This window comes from Phyllobates terribilis, unplaced genomic scaffold, assembly GCF_046119375.1.
Source record: "Phyllobates terribilis strain yellow unplaced genomic scaffold, ASM4611937v1 Scaffold_5__5_contigs__length_657084704, whole genome shotgun sequence".
Taxonomy (NCBI): Eukaryota; Metazoa; Chordata; class Amphibia; order Anura; family Dendrobatidae; genus Phyllobates; species Phyllobates terribilis.
The window spans coordinates 382,559,208-382,580,465 of NW_027362765.1; the positions used below are offsets into that span (position 1 = coordinate 382,559,208).

The window sequence follows — 21,258 nt, forward strand, 5'->3', positions numbered from 1 at the left end:
TAGTAGGATACTACCGGAGGTTCGTAAAGGACTACACTAAAAAGGCAGCTCCTCTGCAAGACCTCCTGGTAGGGCAGTCCCCCAAAGGCAAAAACCCTCCATTCCACTGGGGTAAAGAACAGGCTGAATCATTTCAAGAGATGAAGGAGATCCTGACAGGTGATGAGATACAGCCAACCGTTCCTGCTGTATACAGATGCCAGCAACGAAGGCCTGGGAGCTGTCCTGAGTCAGAAGCAGAATGGGCAAGAGAAAGTCATCGCATATGCAAACAGGAAGCTCCGCCCGACTGAGAGGAACCCAGAGAACTATAGCAGCTTCAAGTTGGAGTTCCTGGCCTTGGTCTGGGCCATCACAGAAAGGTTCAAGCACTATCTAGCCTCCAGCAAGTTCACTGCCTTTACTGATAACAACCCCTTGACCCATCTTGAAACACCTAAGTTGGGGGCTCTGGAACAACGATGGATGGCTCGGCTGTCAAATTACCAATTTACAATCAAATACCGGGCGGGCCGCAAGAACGCCAACGCTGATGCCCTGTCTAGGATGCCTCACCAGTCAGACACGGAGGAAGAAGTGGATGACTTGGAAGAGATTGAGCTACCTGCCTTTCACCGGAATGAGATGATCCATGAGCAGAGAGTCTCCAACAAGCAGCGTGGAAAGACATTAAACACCCTGCCTCTCCACAGCTGGAAAGAGACCCAGGACACTGACCCGGTTGTCAGCCGCATCAAACAGCTGATAACCCAAGAAGGTGCCTCCCTGGAGAAAGATGCGTCTCTCCAAGCAAAACAGCTGTGGAATGATAGGAGCCGGCTGTTTATCTACCGTGAGAAGCTGTGCCTGAGGTACGTCAATCCAAGAACTCATGAGATGGTTTGGCAGATAGTAGTCCCTAAGACAGACATCCAAATGGTATTAGAAGCTTACCACGATCAGGCGGGGCACTTTGGCTGGAAAAAGCTAGAGACCCTGCTGAAGTGTCGATTCTACTGGGTAGGAATGCGCAGCTCCATTGAAAGGTGGTGCCGGGACTGTGGACCCTGCGGCCTAAGAAGGAAAGACTTCAGCAGCCAGAAGGCGCCCCTGCAGTCTATCAAGTTGACTCGACCTCTGGAGATCGTGGCCCTGGACCATGTCAAGCTGTCCCCCAGCAGGTCAGGGTACTCCTATGCTCTGACTATGGTGGATCACTACTCACGTTTCCTGGTGGTCGCCCCTGTCAAGGACCTGACAGCAGAGACAGCAGCAAAGACGTTCCAAGCGTATTTCTGCAGACCCCATGGATACCCTGAGCAAGTACTGACTGACCAAGACCCGGCCTTTGAGGCTGAATTGTTCAAAGAGTTCTGCCATCTCTACGGGTGTAAAAAGATCAGAACTACACCATATCACCCACAAACAAACGGTCTCTGCGAAAAGATGAACAACATCATCATCGACCTACTGAAGACCATACCACTTGAGGAGAGAAACCAGTGGCCAGACCTATTACCTGACTTAGTGGATCTGTATAATCATATACCAGTCAGTTCCACCAATTGCACTCCGGCATGTCTCATGCGGGCAAGGCCAGGAAAGCTGCCCATGGACTTGGAGCTTGGTGTTGTGGAGCCTGAAGCTGATATGACCACTAAGGACTGGGACGCCACCAGACAAGAGCAGTACAGAAGAGTACAAGCTTGTGTAAAGGATAGTCTTACTCGGGTGAGAGAAAAACAGGAAATTCAATACAACAAAAATGCACCCGCAGAACCTTTCACACCTGGTGAAACAGTACTTAAAAGAAAAAGACGTAACCACAAACTCGATGACCAATGGGAAAAAGACCCCTACACTGTGTTACCATCAAAATTTGACAACAAAAAGACCCGTATCATCAGTCGTGATGGAGGAAAAACATCTGCTACAGTGTCCAGGGACCATCTAAAATTGTGTCCACAACTATTAAAAACTCAGGAAGAAGTGTCTTTCACAACCCAGGAAGAACCTAAAGAAACAGTGATACACACTGACCTTGGAGACTTCCCAGCGGATTGGCCTCAAATCAGAGGTGCAGTAATCATTCCAGTACTTCAATTCTATGAACAGCCAGAAAACCCTCCACAGCAAGTTGTACCTGTAAGTGCTGCAGAAGAGCCAGCTCAAGAAGTATCCCCGGCAGGAGCGGAGCAAGAGGGCCCAGCCAATGGTAGACTTGCCAGTTCAAGAGAGAGGTTAAGGCAATTTTACAACATGGTTACACCTAGAACTGGTAGAGTAACTGAGGATACAGATACTGACACTCCACTAACCACAGCACTACGCAGATCAGTACGCAGCACAAGAGGTAAACCTCCTGCTACAGTAGGTACACTGAGTAAAGTAATAAAAGTTCCTGAAAGTGTAGATAGTTACCCCTGGGGTATTGTATATTAAATTGTGATGTACTGCATAATTGTTTATTGTAATGCATGCTTATTAATTTGTGCTTTGTCCTATTAATTCTTTATTTACATAATGAACCGTGTGGCTGAGGACTGTGTGCAGCCCAAAAACTCTTAGTGTATATAATTGCGCTCCCTGGAGTGCCCCTTTTAGGTGACCTCAGAAGGAAAACCTGTCTGGAGTGGCACGTGTGGAGGTCCAACATGGGATCTTCATGCCCTGCAGCCACCCCAGGGCCTACGTAGAGGGTTTAGGACAGTTCCCTCAAAACCACCAAAGTACTCTACCTTGTGAGATGGACATCCTGTATGGGAACCTCACCACAAGAGACTTGGATTCTGAGGACGCTTTGTATTTGTTAATGTTATGCAACGTTTAAGATTCGCGCCTCCCATAAAGGGAAGAATGTTCAAGTATTGCTTATGTTTACTATTGTTACTGTTTTTATAAAATGTACTTCAGCCCGGGAGTGCTGAGTTTAACTAGGGGGGAATGTGAAGCCCAGCTGTGCTTGGCATCACAGACCCAGAAGGGTGTATTGAAGGATTCCTCCACAAGAGGCCCCCATAACCATTCACACATCTCCACCTTCCACATCAGACCACCAGAGGGAGCTCCTTAGGGAGATATAAAAGGGAAGGTGGAGCCAGGCAGCAGTTAGTCTATGCTGGAGTCTGTGAGTCTGTTGACGAGTTCCTGCAGTGAGACACAGAAACAGGTCAGTCTGCAGTGGAGCTCAGTGACTCAGCAATTCCTCTGAGAGTTCAGTTGGTGCAAGCCTGAATACAGAGTGGAGTCCAGACTCAGTGAAGCTCAGAGAGGTGAGCTTAGGTGTGCCGGCGCCATAAGATCGGTGAACCGCGGCATGATTGAGGGTCTGAGTAGGCCAAAGGCGACGAGTAGAGAGTTAGCTTAAAGGGGGCAGAGGAGCCTAATTAGCTCACCCCTAAGAAGAAGTTACCGGACACCAGGTCCGAAGCTTGCCGGGATCTCCATGACCCAGTAAGATAAACCGGAATCCCTGGAGAACTACAGGTCCCAGGATTGCTAAAGTGCTGATACGTACCAGAGCCAGGAGACACATAGGCCCCGTAAGTCGGGAGCGTGCACTCCAAGAGAAGGCACTACCACAAGGTCAGCCAGCGCAGGACAGAGACAAAGTTAGGCCTAGCTCCAGGCAGGTCAGAAACTTACTACGCAGAAGCCAGAACCAGGAGGCCAAAGCCTGCTCATTGGGGAGGATGCGGACATACACCCTTCACCCTACAGTGCTCCGGGGAGTGCCTGAAATTCCACCAGTAAAAGGTACTGAAGTGACTATCGTGTCCGTCCCTGTTCTTGTTCTGGCCCGGCGGGGTCTCTTTGTCCTGCATCCCCGTTCCTATACTGCCCTGAGGCCCAGCTCTACCTGTGGAGAGCTATACCATCCAGCTGCTTTATCATCAGCCTCAGTGGACTGCGCAGCGCTGATGATCCTCACCAGAAGCCACAGGTGGCGTCACAAACTTTTTCCTTTATAAACTTTATAAATATCACCAACCCCTTTTAAAAGAGAGGCCCAGGGTACGGGCCCGGGAGCCGACCACCGCGACATCCCTATAGGCCAGGCTAAAGGCCCAGGTACCGAGTCATCCCCCATCTTCCCTCGGGCTAGACATTCACATGTCCGTGTTTTTACCAGCAGCACGGATGACAAGGGCCAATACAAGTCTATGGGTGTCTGAAAACCATGTACAACACGTGGATGGCATCAGTGTCCAGTCCATGTGTCATCCGTCTGTGTGCTGTACGTGTTTAACATTGCAAAGTATAGGGGAAGCATTGTAATTTCTTTATTTTTTATCCATTCCGGAAAAACACTAATGACCACACTGATGGTAAAACCTTACACACTGATGACACATGGATGACACACTGATCCAAAACACTCATGACACCGGTACCATTTTTTTCATGTACAGGTTTAAATAGACGTGTGAATGAGGCCTAAAACAGAGAGGCAGAAACCCACAGCTGAATTAAGCAAATCTTCCCAAATCGAATTTTGGAAGATTCGCTGAACTCTACTTATTCTGTTTCATCAAATAAGAGAATCAATATATTAAAAAAAGTTATAACATTCCCAATATACTTTACATACTGACTGCTCATAATTTATAAGATATCTGATTGGAGTAATTCATTCACTAATTATTTCTGGAAATAAAAATAAAAATATGTCTTATCCTGAACATACAGGAGACACAGGAGTAGAAGACACGGCACTGATAATAAGAGCTCGTTAAGATGAGCGTATAATTGATCTGTATGATGTCTGTGTGTGCCACCATCCACACAAGTAAAGCACTCTGCCCTATTTTATCCAGTGTGCAGTGCACATGGACAATTTTAATTGCAGACCGATGATGTAATAATGCATTCATTGTAAATTTAGCTGTGTCACACATCCACCATATGGACGAGCAAACGGAGCTGCACATGCCGCCAGTGATGAGCACAATTCACATTCGTAATTTGTGGATGCAACTACCCATTTTTTCTAAACCAATTCAGTCTGTATTGCACTTGTCCGTGAGCGAGCCCTAAAACCGCAAGTTTAATATAGCACATTAAAAACACATAAAACAGCCACTTAAACATTTCAGACCAAATCTTGGTCACTGGTTACAGTGACATAACAAGGTTAAAATACACAAACATGGAATTACTGTGCCAACCAATAGCAAGCATTAATTACCATACAAGTACGTGAAAAGGAGGTTTTCCACTGTTAGTTTTGGCCATTAGTAAAATTCAATGATAATAAAATCACATAGTACTTTTCCTCCCCAAGTCAAGCGCTTGACCGTGTACGGCCAACCCGGGTTCCTTTTTCAACATGCCCCCTCCCCCTATTTTCACATATAATAAATAAAAACACTGCACCCGTATTTTCTCTTTGGATAAATTTTGGCCACAGCGGCCGTTTTATTAACAAACAAACATGTTAACACATAAACATTATAATAGATAAATAGTAAAGGGTAGGGTTCTTGGAGTTAAAATTAGATCTGGCATAAACCAAACAAAAAACTCGCACCACCGTGTTACCCTCACCGTGTTACCCTTAGCCGTCCATCACCAGCTCCCAGGGTAAAACCCCGTCCAGAGCCAAAAACCAAATGCCAGATCACCCCGCTTAATCAAGCCAATCCTGTAACTTTACAATATTTTTTTACCGACACCTCTGTGCCAACTCCAAGAACCCCACCCCCCGCCAAGCCACTGCGACAAACCTCTTAAAAACATCACTTATGTAAGAAATAAACATTTTATTTTTTTTTTTAAATATTTTTGACCCCTCCTAATACACCATAACAATTACACTTTACAGTTCTCCTTTATAAAACCACCCTATTCCATTACATCCAAACGAAACCATCCGATACTAAAGGGGTGGGTGGGTGGGAAATTTCCCAATGCTTTCTTCTCCAAACTGACCGTTTTCCCGCACTTCTCCTGTTTTATCTACGTCCCCCCCTTCCCCCAAATGCCCGCCCCTAAACCTATATCCAATACCTGTCATTGGAATTCAAATTCCACCCTCCTGCCCCATCCCGATCATGTGGGGCTTCCATCTAGGTTCCCATGCTTCCAGCCCCCTTCTTGACCGTGTACGGCCAACCCGGGTTCCTTTTTCAACATCCCCCTTCCCCCTATTTTCACATATAATAAATAAAAACACTGCACCCGTATTTTCTCTTTGGATAAATTTTGGCCACAGCGGCCCTTTTTATTAACAAACAAACATGTTAACACATAAACATTATAATAGATAAATAGTAAAGGGTAGGGTTCTTGGAGTTAAAATTAGATCTGGCATAAACCAAACAAAAAACTCGCACCACCGTGTTACACTCACCGTGTTACCCTCAGCCGTCCATCACCAGCTCAAGGGCACCGAAAGCTCCCAGGGTAAAACCCCGTCCAGAGCCAAAAACCAAATGCCAGATCACCCCGCTTAATCAAGCCAATCCTGTAACTTTACAATATTTTTTTACCGACACCTCTGTGCCAACTCCAGGAACCCCACCCCCCACCACAAACGAACAGCCCTGACCACCTCAGGCTTGTGAGCGCCCCAACACCGCCTTTCAATCCCCTCCTGTATGGCCAAAGCCCATAAATCGATGCCTATATCATTCAAATGTACGCCATCCTTTGCCCAGAATTCTCCAACTCCTGCTTCCAAATCAAGATGTCGCACGCTCGCACCCCCATTCCTGTTAACAAAAGCTGATATGGCTCTGTTCAACTTTATACGTGCCCTATAAATTCCCTTCAATGATCTGGCCTCCCTCCATTTTTTACTGGGCACAGTGTCGGACCAAACAGTCAACACCTCGGGAAAAGATGTCCATAACCTTAACAGATCGATTCTAATGTCTTTTATCAATTCCCTAACTGGCCGAGCCCCTAAATCATTCCCTCCCATGTGCACCACCAAAATATCCGGCGCCCGATCCAAACGAGCTGCTTTATGAAACTCTGGCAGTACTCTTCTCCACACCATTCCTCGAAAACCCAGCCACCGAACCACCGCTTGCTCCGGCCTGAAGCCCAATTGCCTACCGTCGGGCCTCACGTCCGCTCGCAGCGCACCCCTGTGGACGAAAGAGTGTCCCAGAATCCAAACTAACAACGGGACGCCACCTGTAACAAGATAACCAAAAGTGTTCACATCTAAAAAAGATAACTTACATAAGACCAGCATATCTAATGCCTTACATAAGAAAGGTAACGATCGGAACTCCATCTCCCAATGCGTTTTATCATATCCTTACCTAACTCCAAGCCATCCGCTTCTGACGCCGTGCCAATTCTGAAGGAATGTGACCCGTATAACACTAGTTTTCTTCTTCCCAATTGATCTATCTTCCCCCACCTAATCCAAAATTCAAACGTTCCAACATACTAAGTGTTACCGGCCCACTTTTTTCCAACACTTTACCTCCTATCCTTCATCCCCTGCAACTTAAAACCAAATACTAATCCTGCAACAAACTTTCAAACTTTTGAAACCGACCATCCGCTCTCCGCTGCCCTTCCGAGCAGAAATAACACCGCCATCTCTCTATCCACCTCGCTCTACACTCCACCCCACTCCAGAATCCAACTTTGCCATACTCGCCACGATGCCTCGTATGATGCCCAGGTCTGATTTGTGATAGATTCTTGTATTAACCGTCCTGCTTTTCCATAACCAGCTGCCACAAACGCGAAGGGCACTCTTGTCCCACGTCCTCTGCCTCTGGTGCTAGTGCCCGAAAACGATCCCACTGAAAACGAAACAAGGCATCCGCTATGGAATTTTGTACACCTGGCACATGGACTGCTGTAATCCAAGCGTTCAAATTAAGACAACAAAGTACCAGTTCCCTCAACAACCTAATCACTGGCGGGGACGAGGCCGACAAACTGTTAATCACAGACACAACTCCCATGTTATCACAATGAAACCGAATTCTCCTGTTGGCAAAACATTCCCCCCAAATGTTGACCACAACAACAATAGGAAACAACTCCAAAAATGCCAAATTCCTTATCAAACCCTTCTCCTTCCACATGTTCGGCCACTTACCTACACTCCACCGCCCCTTCCAGTATGCCCCATAACCAGCACCACCTGCTGCATCTGTAAATATCTCACAATCATAGCTGTTCAAAAACTCCTGCTGTATTAACGACCTACCATTATAACTTTGCAAAAACAACTTCCAAACTTTCAGATCCTCCTTGTGATCCTTAATTAACCGAATAAAATGATGCGGAGCCCGCACTCCTGCTGTCACTCCCGCCAACCTGCGACAAAATATTCTGCCCATTGGCATAATCCTATACGCAAAATTCAAACGCCCTAACAGCGACTGTAACTCCTTCAGAGTCACCTTGCGCAACTTCCCAATCCTATCAACCTCCTGTTTAAGCAAACTCAATTTATCATCCGGTAACCGGCACTCCATCCTTTCGGTATCAATTACAATGCCCAAAAAACTTAATGTTGTGCAAGGGCCTTCCGCCTTTTCTTCTGCCAAAGGTATGCCAAGATGCTTCGCCACCCACTCCATAGTACCTAACAAATTCCTACACACCAACGATTGTGGGGGACCTATAAACAAAAAGTCATCCAAATAATGAATGACCGACTTAACAGAAGCCAGGTCCGTCACTACCCATTCTAAAAAGGTACTAAAAGTTTCAAATAAAGAACACGAAATTGCGCAACCCATTGGCAAACATCTATCAACATAATACTTCACTTCCCAAAAACAACCTAACAACGGGATGCCATCTGGGTGAACCGGCAACAACCTAAAGGCTGACTCAATATCAGTTTTTGCTAGCAACGAACCTGGCCCATACCTCCGAACCCATTGCACCGCAGCATCAAAAGAAGTATATTCAACCGAACACAATTCCTGCGCAATGCCATCATTAACCGAAAGCCCCTTCGGGTACGACAAATGCTGAATCAAACGAAACTTATTCAACTCTTTTTTGGGCACAACCCCTAATGGCGAAATAATCACGTTGTTACCCGGCAATTCCTGAAACGGTCCCGCCATCCTGCCCAATTCAACTTCTTTAGCCAACTTTAAACTAACTACCTCCGGATGACGGGAAGGTGACATTAAATTTTTAACCGTAAAAGGAACTTCATGATCAGGAGAGGGTATTCTAAACTCCTCCAAAAAAACATCCGCAATAACTTTTGCCTTCAACTGATCCGGATACCTATTTAGAAAGGGGACTATCACGTGAATCCTCACCAGAGTCAACCCCATGACCGGTACCCACTGTCGGTTTTCCCTTTCCCTTCTTAAAGCATTTAAATGCTCCATGTGAACTTCCATTACAATGGGTGCACACATGTTTGAAATTACAGGAGTTCCCGTATTTGCATTGCCCTTCATTAAATTGCCAGCCGGTTCCGGCTTCCTTTTTATTGTTCTGCGTCCCTTGACTACTTCTCCCGTGTCCCGCTGATGGGTTTCCGCTACTATAACTCCCGTGAAAGGACTGCCCATACCGCACTGGGCCCATAACTTTTAACCACAACCGAATATCTTTTTGATCTCCGGTCGGACTGATTTTCTCTGCCGAAATTGCTCATCATATCTTAACCACGCTTGACCCCCGTAAGTTCTATGAGCCTCCCCAATAGCATCAAGGTAACAAAATAAACCCGAGCAATTTTCCGGAGCTTTTTCCCCAATCACACTAGCCAAAATAGCAAAAGCCTGTAACCAATTAACAAACGTCTGAGGAATCAACCCCCACCTACGCTTCTCCTCCTCCTCCTTTTTACTATCATCTTTTTTTCCCTTATCCAGGTTAAATTTTTCTAATGGAAGCAGGGAAAAAATCTCAACATATTCATCCCGCCAAATTCTTTCCTTCACCTCTTTTTTCAAGTGTGCCCCCAACGGCCCCTCAAAACACACATATACTTCCCCTTTTGCCCTATCATCCAGCTTAACGCTATCCGCTTTGTCCTTCTCTGTCTGAACACAAACCGATATCCCAGAATGCATACCGGCTGCACTCCCTGCCGACCTCGTCATCTCGCTCCCCACCAGCGACAACACCGGTTGACTAGGCACCCATGCCGCCGAGGGTGACCCTCCCTGATTAACTACCCCCCTGTCTATCCTAGCCAAAATTTGCGACATGTTAAACAATATGTCCCTTAGACCCACGATGTCCAAACCACGACCTCCCCTATTATTCTCCCTGCTGGGCCCCGCCAACTGCTTATCAACTCCCTCCTCCACTAATGACCCAGTGAGTGACAAACCAGACATAGACGTAAACTCACCAAGCTGCGCAGGTGCTGTGTCCCTGCCAGCCGACCGTCCCGAGTCCTGATGAATCGTGGGTTCCGCTCCAGACTCTGATCCGTCTGACTCCAGCTGCTGCTCAAGGCCCGCGCCCCCGGCCTCCTCGTCACCAGGGGGGACCTGAGCCCGTGCCGACGTCCCCGCTCCTCATCCGTCAATTATAGCTCCGATCCTTCCGATCATCCATGGCCCTCCTCGACCTTCAGACCCTGACCCCAGTATCCGGTCCATGGTGGTCCAAGTGTGACTGCCAGGCAGCCCAGTGCTACTGCCCGCCGCTTCCCTGCCGTGAATGCGGTAACCCGAGCTAGGCAGCAGATCTTCAAATTGCTGCTGCCTGCCCGTGCCCTTCCTCTGATGTCTCCCTCTGGTGAAGTTTATGGCAGGCACCCTGACTGGAGCATCGCCAGGTGTGCCTGCCGTGCTGGTTGTCCCTCTGGTGTCACCCTCTGTTGCGCGACCTGCGGGCCCACGGCGCCTTGAATATGTGCCGGATCTAGCAGCGGGGGGCGTGGTCTCAGCTCCAGCGCTAACTTCCTGGTATCCGACACGTGGGCTCGGCACCGGAAGTGACGTTGGATGCACTTCCGGTGAAGCCACGCCCACCGGATGCCGACGCAGCATCTGCGCAGGCCTTGCTTCCGGCGCGGCCTGGGCCCTGGTATTGCGGCGCGGCACCGGAGCAGGCCATACTATCACCGAGCTGGGTCCTTCTGTCGCCGACCGTGACACTCTGCTTGAGGAGCCTGCAGACCGGCTCGTCGGATTCCTGCTGTGGCGGGCCTGCTGTCGGGGGGTTTCGACAAAATGCTCGCTGAACGCAGGGTCCCCACAGGGGTTCCGCGGCCTGCGCCTGCTGCTCGCACCAACTATATCCGGGGAAAATCTCGCGGGGGCCCGCGTCCTCCTGCTTGTCCTTCCCGAACCAGACGATCCTGAAGGGGGCGCTTCTGCCCCTGCACTCCCCAGCAAACCGGACAGCTGGGCCTCCAGCCACCCTCCACGCCTGGATCTGGCAGTCTCCCTCAATCTGGTGATCAAGGAATCCACGGTTTCCATCTTCTTTGTAAGTTAGGGGTGGGTGGGTGGTAAATTTCCCAATGCTTTCTTCTCCAAACTGACCGTTTTCCCGCACTTCTCCTGTTTTATCTACGCCCCCCCTTCCCCCAAATGCCCGCCCCTAAACCTATATCCAATACCTGTCCTTGGAATTCAAATTCCACCCTCCTGTCCCATCCCGGTCATGTGGGGCTTCCATCTAGGTTCCCATGCTTCCAGCCCCCTTCTATCTCTCTGCTGCTACTTCTGTCTCTGTTTATTGACAGCAGTGGTAATTTTCCAACTACAGTGCACATCACCACTGCTGCCAATCATTCTTTAAGACTAAGAACCTGAATAAGTGCCCATTGACAGGTTTTGTAGAACAATTCTTATTCAAAAGTATCTTTAGTACCTGGCAGCGGTCACTACACATTGGATCGAGCTGCGCAGTGCAGCTCCGAACAATGTGTTTATGTACGGCGACTGACGGAGGTTGTAGCAGCTGATCGTTTTTTACTATCCTTTAAATTAATTCCGGTTTTATGTAGAGCAGTGCTGGATTTATCTATTTTAATGTTTGAAGCGTCCCTGGACCTGATACGAGTCATGCCATCAGGCTATCTAGCTACATTGCCGGAGCACAACACTGAGGATTCAGGTCTGATACTGTAACAAGCCATGTACCTGTGTAATCTTCTCGGGTCTAAAACAGATTCTTTTGTTAGATTAAATGACAGTAAGCAGAGATCCTGACAGCACGTGGGATCGATACAGAAAGTATATTGTAAAATAGCATAAGTGATTTACAGAAAATGTAATACCTATGTGTTAATTGTAAAATTGGATCCAATTGAATGAACACGTAGGTGGGCTGCACTGCTGAAGTAAATCAATTCTTCAGAGATGATGATGATGATGATGAAAAGGCTTTTTATTAACAGCGCGTTTCAACGCCGTACCAGCGTCTTTTTCAAGTGAAAAAAACCAAATGTGTACAGCATGACGACGGTAGGGTTTTTAAAGGTCCAAAATGGATGCCTTTAAAAACCCATCCGTTGTCATGCTGTACACATTTGTTTTTTTTACTTGAAAAAGACGCCGGTACGGCGTTCAAACGTGCTGTTAATAAAAAGCCTTTTCATCATCATCATCATCATCATCATCATCATCATCATCATCATCATCTCTGAAGAATTGATTTACTTCAGCAGCGCAGTCCACCTACAGTATGTGTTCATCCAACTGGATCCAATATCTCCTGGAGGATCTATCTTCCAGCCGCGGGGCAGCAGCAGCTGTTTTTCTTCATGCCTTCATAGGAGTTGTGCCTGTCACATCTCCATCAGGTGAGTGTAACCAGCGCTCTCCCACTCTCCCTCCATAGAGTATCACCATATTGTGCGCTCTGTTCCCCACATTTACATCTACATACAATTAATTGTAAAATTGTTACACAGTGAGCAGTAACTTATCAAACACAAATCCAATGTTGGTGATATGGTTATGTGATAAAACCACGCTGATGTGATATTTCTCTCCTCTTTTATTTCCAGATTCAAAATCAGAAGATCGTCACAAGAAAACATTGAATATGTTTATCTGAATTCTAGAGACATGCGAAGTGACAGAGGAATTTTTGATTTCAAATGGATTTGTAGCAAGACATAAAGGTTTTTCTGATCCATGTACAGTCATGGCCAAAAGTTTTGAGAATGACACCAAAATTATATTTTCACATGATCTGCTGGCCTCTGGTTTTTATTAGTGTTTGTCTGATGTTTATATCACATACAGAAATATAATTGCAATCATATTATGAGTACCAATAGGTTATATTGACAGTTAGAATGAGTTAATGCAGCAAGTCAATATTTGCAGTGTTGCCCCTTCTTCTTCAAGACCTCTGTAATTCTCCCTGGCATGGTCTCAATCAACTTTTGGACCAAATCCTGACTGATAGCAGTCCATTCTTGCATAATCAATGCTTGCATTTTGCCAGAATTTGTTGGTTTTTGTTTGTCCACCCGTCTCTTGATGATTGACCACAAGTTCTCAATGGGATTAAGATCTGGGGAGTTTCCAGGCCATGTACCCAAAATCTCTATGTTTTGTTCCATGAGCCATTTAGTTATCACCTTTGCTTTATGGCAAGGTGCTCCATCATGCTGGAAAAGGCATTGTTGGGCGCCAAACTGCTCTTGGACGGTTGGGAGAAGTTGCTCTTGGAGGACATTCTGGTACCATTCTTTATTCATGGCTGTGTTTTTAGGCAAGACTGTGAGTGAGCCGATTCCCTTGGCTGAGAAGCAACCCCACACATGAATGGTTTTAGGATGCTTTACAGTTGGCATGAGACAAGACTGGTGGTAGCGCTCACCTCTTCTTCTCCGAATAAGCTGTTTTCCAGATGTCCCAAACAATCGAAAAGGGGATTCATCAGAGAAAATGACTTTGCCCCAGTCCTCAGCAGTCCACTCCCTGTACCTTTTGCAGAATATCAGTCGGTCCCTGATGTTTTTTCTGGAGAGAAGTGGCTTCTTTGCTGCCCTCCTTGAAACCAGTCCTTGCTCAAAGAGTCTCCGCCTCACAGTGCGTGCAGAAGCACTCACACCAGCCTGCTGCCATTCCTGAGCAAGCTCGGCACTGCTGGTAGTCCGATCCCGCAGCTGAAACAGTTTTAAGATACGGTCCTGGTGCTTGCTGGTCTTTCTTGGGCGCCCTGGAGCCTTTTTGACAACAATGGAAGCTCTCTCCTTGAAGTTCTTGATGATGCGATAGATTGTTGACTGAGGTGCAATCTTTGTAGCTGCGATACTCTTCCCTGTTAGGCCATTTTTGTGCAGTGCAATGATGGCTGCACGTGTTTCTTTAGAGATAATCATGGTTAACTGAAGAGAAACAATGATACCAAGAACCAGCCTCCTTTTAAAGTGTCCAGTGATGTCATTCTTACTTAATCATGACTGATTGATCGCCAGCCCTGTCCTCATCAACACCCACACCTGTGTTAATGGATCAATCACTAAAACGATGTTAGCTGCTCCTTTTAAGGCAGGACTGCAATGATGTTGAAATGTGTTTTGGGGGTTGAAGTTCATTTTCTGGGCAAATATTGACTTTGCAAGTACAGTAATTGCTGTTAAGCTGATCACTCTTTGACATTCAGGAGTATATGCAAATTGCCATTACAAAAAATGAAGCAGTAAACTTTGGAAAAATTACTATTTGTCTCATTCTCAATACTTTTGGCCATGACTGTAGAAACATGCATTTATGTTCTGCATTTATACCAATTTATACCAATTTAAACCAAGCTTAAATATTTTTTTTTTTCAGCTGTACTGTTAGTGATAGAACTGAATTCTGCTCAGCAATAAGTAGCTAACAGGGACAGTTAAAGTAAATGGTTGTGACTTGCCCAAAGTGGGAGGTGCTAAGCTGAAAGGACAAGAGGTAGTTCCTGTCAGGAAGTTAGAAAGAGACCAATGTGGACATAGAAAGGACCTAAGGTCCAAAGTGAGCAACTCCACATTCTGGAGTTTCCCTAAAGTGAGAGGACTCTGAAGGAAAGAGATAGCAAGATCCAGAGAAGTAGTGACTAAGAGACAGATTGATCTACTGGAGATGGGTCCTGGGAGAGAACGCCTAGGAGAAAGGCCCAGAGGTTACAAATCTTGAAAGTAACAGGCCTAAACAGGAATGAGTACATGTGACGAGTAACATGATCCCGGCGGGAGTTCCACAGCATCTGTATTAGAAGCCTGGCCATACTGGCACCCTTAGGGAAAAGACGCGGAACTGCGGGGCAAGTAAATAACTCTTGCTAAGTAGGACTGTAGTGTCGAGCTCGGTTGTGGTGAAGTAGTGAGAAACAGAGGGCCATTAGAGAGAGAGTAAAGAGGAAAAGTAAAGATAGAGAACAAAAAAAGTCAAAAGGAAACTGTGGAAATGCTTCATGTTGTAAAGGAAACATTGATAAGACTTTGTACACGCTATCCTTTGTATATATTCCCCACCAAGTTCCCATTCAGTAAAAAGTTTATTTTTGAATGGTGGTCTCCCTCATTGAACTGTAAAACATCTGGTCCTGCCTAACCAGAAACATTGATTAGATGCGGCCTGCACAGGCGTATTGACCTTATAGACAAGTCCACACATCCAGGCAGGACCTCCACCTTCATGTAACGGGGTACCATACACTCCCTGGCAGAAGTTATGTCGCTTATCCATGTTATGTAAATTCATCCATTGGTTTTATAAATTACTCTTTTGAAAGCTGAAACCCTCCCAAATTTGTTATAGGTTAAGAAAATAAGTTGGCATCAATGCTGAAATATTGATCATTTAATGAACACAGAATGGTCAGATTTTGGCAAGACAAAACTTTTGTCACCCACAGAAAGTAATGTGATATTCAAACAAATAATTATCTTAAAATACAATTATATGTTGCATAACATTGGTGAATGAAGTTGTGGTGCTATTAGAGTCACATTTAATATTTTGTGTGACTTCCATGAAGGACTGCATCCATGCGGTTCAACAATGATTCATACAATTTATTAATGAAGTCATCAGGAATAGCAGAGAATGCTATCTTCCATGCCTCCCAGAGGTCATCTAGATTCTTTGGTTTTGTCTTCCAAGCTTCCTCTTTCATGCTACCCCAAACATGCTGAATGATGTTCATGTCTGGTGACTGAGCTGGCCAGTCCTTGAGCACCTTCATCTTTTTTGCCTGGAGGAGCTTTGTTGTAGAGATGGATGTATGAGATGGAGCACCATCCTGCTGCAGAATTTGACCCCTTTTATTATTTGGAATGTAAGAGGTAGCTAATACTTCTTGATATTTTAGGCTATTGATATTGCTTTCCACCTTGCTAATGTTTCGCACACCCCATACTGAATGTAACCCAGACCATGATCTTTCCACCACCAAATGTAACTGTTTTCTGGGTGTATTTTGGATCCATACGGGCTCCAGTAGGTCTCCTGCAGTATTTGCGGCAGCTGTGGTGTAATTCTACTGAAGATTCATCAGAGAAATCCACCTTCTGCCACTTTTCCAGTGTCCATCTGTTTAGCAGGCTGTGGGACTTTGCAAATGCCACACGTTTTTTTATTTGCCTTTTGTTTAGTGCTGGCTTCTGGGCACTGATTCGACCATTTCGAGACAGAATCCTGCAAACTGTTCTAGTTGACACAGGGACTTGAGGTGACCAGGCCAGTTGGAGCTCTGCTGCAGTGGAAGAGGGGCTTGCTTTGGATTTTCTAACCAACAAACATTCCTCCTGAGCAGTTGTCTTGCGGGGTCTGCTAGACCTTGGCTTGTCAAATACACCTCCAGTCTCTTCAAATCTTTTTTTTAATTCTTTGTACTTGGCGCTGAGACACATTAAAGGTGTGAGCCACCTCTGCAGTGGATCTGGTCTTCAGCCTCTTGATAATCAAGGCTTTGGTCGCAGGGTGGATTTTCGGCATGTTGTCAGAGCTCAAGTTGCAGTTCAAGTGAAGGTCTGGGGTGCTGGGTTTCTTTTTATACACACCCACTAATTAATCGATCATTTACTGAGCACTGGTGAGGATGTAAACTAGGATTCGGTGCATTATATGACCAGGCGACAAAACTTTTGTCTTGCCAAAATCTGACCATTCTGTGTTCATTAAATGATCAATATTTCAGCATTGATGCCAATTTATTTTCTTAACCGAAACCAAATTTGGGAGGGTTTCAACTTTCAAAAGAGTAATTTATAAAACCAGTGGATGAATTTAACGTCAGGTTATAAGCTTTTATTTACATAACGTGGATAAGCGACATAACTTCTGTCAGGGAGTGTAGATGAGAATATCGCCCACAGCTACCGCTCTGCGTCAGGTTACATAATTACATTTAATTCAATTATTTATTTTTCTATATAAAAGGTTTCAGTTTATTTTTCTATTGAATTGTACATATTATGTGTAACAATAAATGTTCTGAAATGATTCTTCTTGGTATGATTTTTTTTACATGTCAAAAATCTGGCATTTTAATTAGAGTGTATATTCACTGTACATAATGCATGTCTGATTGTTTGATTTTCCAAACATCACATTACAAATCAGAAAGCAGCAATGCCATCATCAGTGAACAAAATTCAGATTTTTCATTGTCTACATGAAACTATTTGCAAAAAAGTCAAAATGTAACCAAGTCTATCAAATATATATATTGAAATACAGTACAGACCAAAAGTTTGGACACACCTTCTCATTGAAAGATTTTTCTGTATTTTCATGACTATGAAAATTGTACATTCACACTGAAGGCATCAAAACTATGAATTAACACATGTGGAATTATATACTTAACAAAAAAGTGTGAAACAACTGAAAATATGTCTTATATTCAAGGTTCTTCAAAGTAGCCACCTTTTGCTTTGATGACTGCTTTGCACCCTCTTGGCATTCTCTTGATGAGCTTCAAGAGGTAGTCACCGGAAATGGTTTTCACTTCACAGGTGTGCCCTGTCAGGTTTAATAAGTGGGATTTCTTGCCTTATAAATGGGGCTGGGACCATCAGTTGTGTTGTGCAGAAGTCTGGTGGATACACAGCTGATAGTCCTACTGAATAGACTGTTAGAATTTGTATTATGGCAAGAAAAATGCAGCTAAGTAAAGAAAAATGAGTGGCCATCATTACTTTAAGAAATGAAGGTCAGTCAGTGTGAAAAATTGGGAAAACTTTGAATGTGTCCCCAAGTGCAGTTGCAAAAACCATCAAGCGCTACAAAGAAACTGGCTCACATGAGGACCGCCCCAAGAAAGGAAGACCAAGAGTCATCTCTGCTTCTGAGGATAAGTTTATCCGAGTCACCAGCCTCAGAAATCGCAGGTTAACAGCAGCTCAGACTAGAGACCAGGTCAATGCCACACAGAGTTCTAGCAGCAGACACATCTCTACAACAACTGTTAAGAGGAGACTTTGTGCAGCAGGCCTTCATGGTAAAATAACTGCTAGGAAACCACTGCTAAGGACAGCCAACAAGCAGAAGAGACTTGTTTGGGCTCAAGAACACAAGGAATGGACATTAGACCAGTGGAAATCTGTGCTTTGGTCTGATGAGTCCAAATTTGAGATCTTTGGTTCCAACCACTGTGTCTTTGTGCGACGCAGAAAAGGTGAACGGATGGACTCTACATGCCTGGTTCCAACCGTGAAGCATGGAGGAGGAGGTGTGATGGTGTGGGGGTGCTTTGCTGGTGACACTGTTGGGGATTTATTCAAAATTGAAGGCATACTGAACCAGCATGGCTACCACAGCATCTTGCAGGGGCATGCTATTCCATCCGGTTTGCGTTTAGTTGGACCATCATTTATTTTTCAACAGGATAATGACCCCAAACACACCTCCAGGCTGTGTAAGGGCTATTTGGCCAAGAAGGAAAGTGATGGGGTGCTACTCCAGATGACCTGGCCTCCACAGTCTCCAGACCTGAACCCAATCGAGATGGTTTGGTGTGAGCTGGACCGCAGAGTGAAGGCAAAAGGGCCAACAAGTGCTAAGCATCTCTGGGAAATAGAAGAGAGTAAATTTCAGCTCACCTGATTGCTATAGGCTTAAGGAGGAAGCACGGGTACGTGTTGCCTCACGTGTTTGCATGAAAAAAAGGGTTGAAGAAACCAGCTTCCAAAGTGCAAAAATATTTATTGAAACAAATCCATGCAGTTTAAAAAAATTTTTTTCCAAGTTACATCAGGGAATCTCACATAGAAAATGCTACGCGTTTCGAACACAGAGCTGTGTTCTTTGTCAAAGCTAACATGCATATGACACACTATAGTATTATATCCAATGACAACCAATCAGCTCGATGTACTTGGTCACATGAAAGTGTGAATAAAGTGCATGATTAGTGTGAGCCAATCACATAAAATGGAATAAAGCAGTAAAATCATTATAAAGAAAGGGAACAAAAAAAGAAGGATTAAAATACATGAAATATTACAAAAATAAACTGTCAGAAACATGAAGTATGATCAATAATGAAACATGATTTCACGGCGTGCACTAAGTCCATCAGGGAAGGGGGATCCAAGGTTGTAAATCCAGAATGCTTCTCTGGTAAGTAAATGATGTCTGGAATCTCCTCCTCGGATGATGTCTCCTATTCCTAGCTATATTTTTGGCTCTATTTAAGGTCCATTTGGGATACCCCCTTTCTGACAATTTGGACCATTTATGTGTGAATTCTGTAGATAGAGTGTTTTCAACATTACAATTCCTTGCAACACGTATGAATTCACCCACAGGTAATGCTTTTGATGGTGTGACGTGGATGACTACTGCTTGCATGCAAGATAGTATTTCCAGATTGAGGTTTACAGTAAGTACTAGTCAATATGTGTCGATCCGGAATACCCCGTGAATTCAAATCCAGAAATGAGATGGTACAATTTTCAACCCTGTACGTAAATGTCAGATTACAGTGGTTGACATCTAAATAATGCACAAAGTTGGGTATGACAGACACACCGCCCGACCACACAAACAGCAGGTCGTCTATGTACCTGCCATACCAAACCAGGTGTTCAGCAAAGGGATTATCAGTACTGTAAAGATAACTTTCCTCCCAATAGGCCATAACTAGATTGGCCAATGATGGGGAATGTTTGGCACCCATTGACACGCCTCTAGATTGTAAATAATAATGCCCATCAAAAGAAAAATAATTGCAAGTCATGAGAAAATTGACCACTTGTATAATGAATGTACATAGATCTTCCGTATAATCACTGTATTTTTTCAAATGATATGAGAGTGCTTCCACTGCAATCTCTGGAGGAATTGAGGTATATAATGCTGTTACGTCACAAGTAGTGTTGAGCCTTCCGATACTGAAATATCGGGTATCGGCCGATATTCACGGTATCGGAATACCGATACTTAATTCCGATACTTTTAGAATATCGAATACCGGAATCGGAAGTTCCCATAATGCCTGCGCTCTGCAGTGTCTCTGAAGGATGACAAGCTGGATGGCAGCGCTTAGCTGCGATCCAGCCTGTCATCAGAATGCCATCCCAGCGTGAGAGAGAGAATTCTCCTGATTGTTTAAAAGCCGGCAGGCGGTAAAAAGCCGCCAGCTTTTAAACAATCACACAGCCCCATACTGCTTCCCCGTAGCCTCCCACCCCGATCCTCCGCTCTCCTCGCCACCTCCCATCCCAATCGTAAGTTAGGACCGGGTGCAGAGCGCAGCACCAAGGAGCAGGGAGCGAAGGACCCGGGCGGGGAAGCTGGCAGTGAAAAGACTTCACCGCCGGCTTTCCCGTTCTGTGCTGCGCTTTCCCCCCGGTTATTTCAAATGAACAGCTGAGGTATCAGGTGATGCCGATCAGCTGTTCATTTGAAGTAGCCGCGGTGCCCTCAGAGGGTTCATGTGAGTTCATGCTTGACTGCATTGCATGAACTCACATGAACTTTCCCACGGCCGCACAGGTCAGCCTCACCTCCCAGACCATCAGACCCGTCATTATTGGTGTGTGTGGGTGTCTGTGCGATGTGTGCGCGGTGTGTGTGCGGGGTGTCTGTGTGATGTCTGCGGGTGTGCGCGGTGTCTGTGCGATGTCTGCGGGTGTGCGCGATGTCTGTGCTATGTCTGTGGGTGTGTGCGTGCAGGCAGACATAGGCCGATGTGACACTACTACTCCCATCGGCCTATGTCTGTCCCCAGTCCACTCGTGCCAGCAGGATCAGCTCGATGGGAGCAGTAGTTCCCATCAGCCTGATCCTGCTATTTAAACTGCCCCATGTGTTATTTTTTTGCCCCTATACATCTTTTAGTTTTTTAGGCCCCCATATATATTTGTTTTTGGTCCCCAATAAATTTTAAATACATGTCATTGGTGGCCAGTGGTTA

At 45.4% G+C, this 21,258-nt stretch overlaps 1 protein-coding gene across 2 annotated transcripts in view; it reads left to right on the forward strand.

Moving 5' to 3' along the window:
* The window catches only part of LOC141273287 (C-type lectin domain family 2 member D-like), a 36,854-nt gene extending 21,954 nt beyond the window's left edge, over positions 1-14,900 (forward strand). For both annotated transcript variants that reach the window (XM_073684912.1, XM_073684911.1), the window contains one exon: positions 12,905-14,900. In XM_073684912.1, the coding sequence (XP_073541013.1) occupies positions 12,905-13,019 (115 nt within the window). In that variant the 3' untranslated portion in view covers positions 13,020-14,900. The remainder of the gene's footprint in view (positions 1-12,904) is intronic.
* The last annotated feature ends 6,358 nt before the right edge of the window (positions 14,901-21,258 follow it).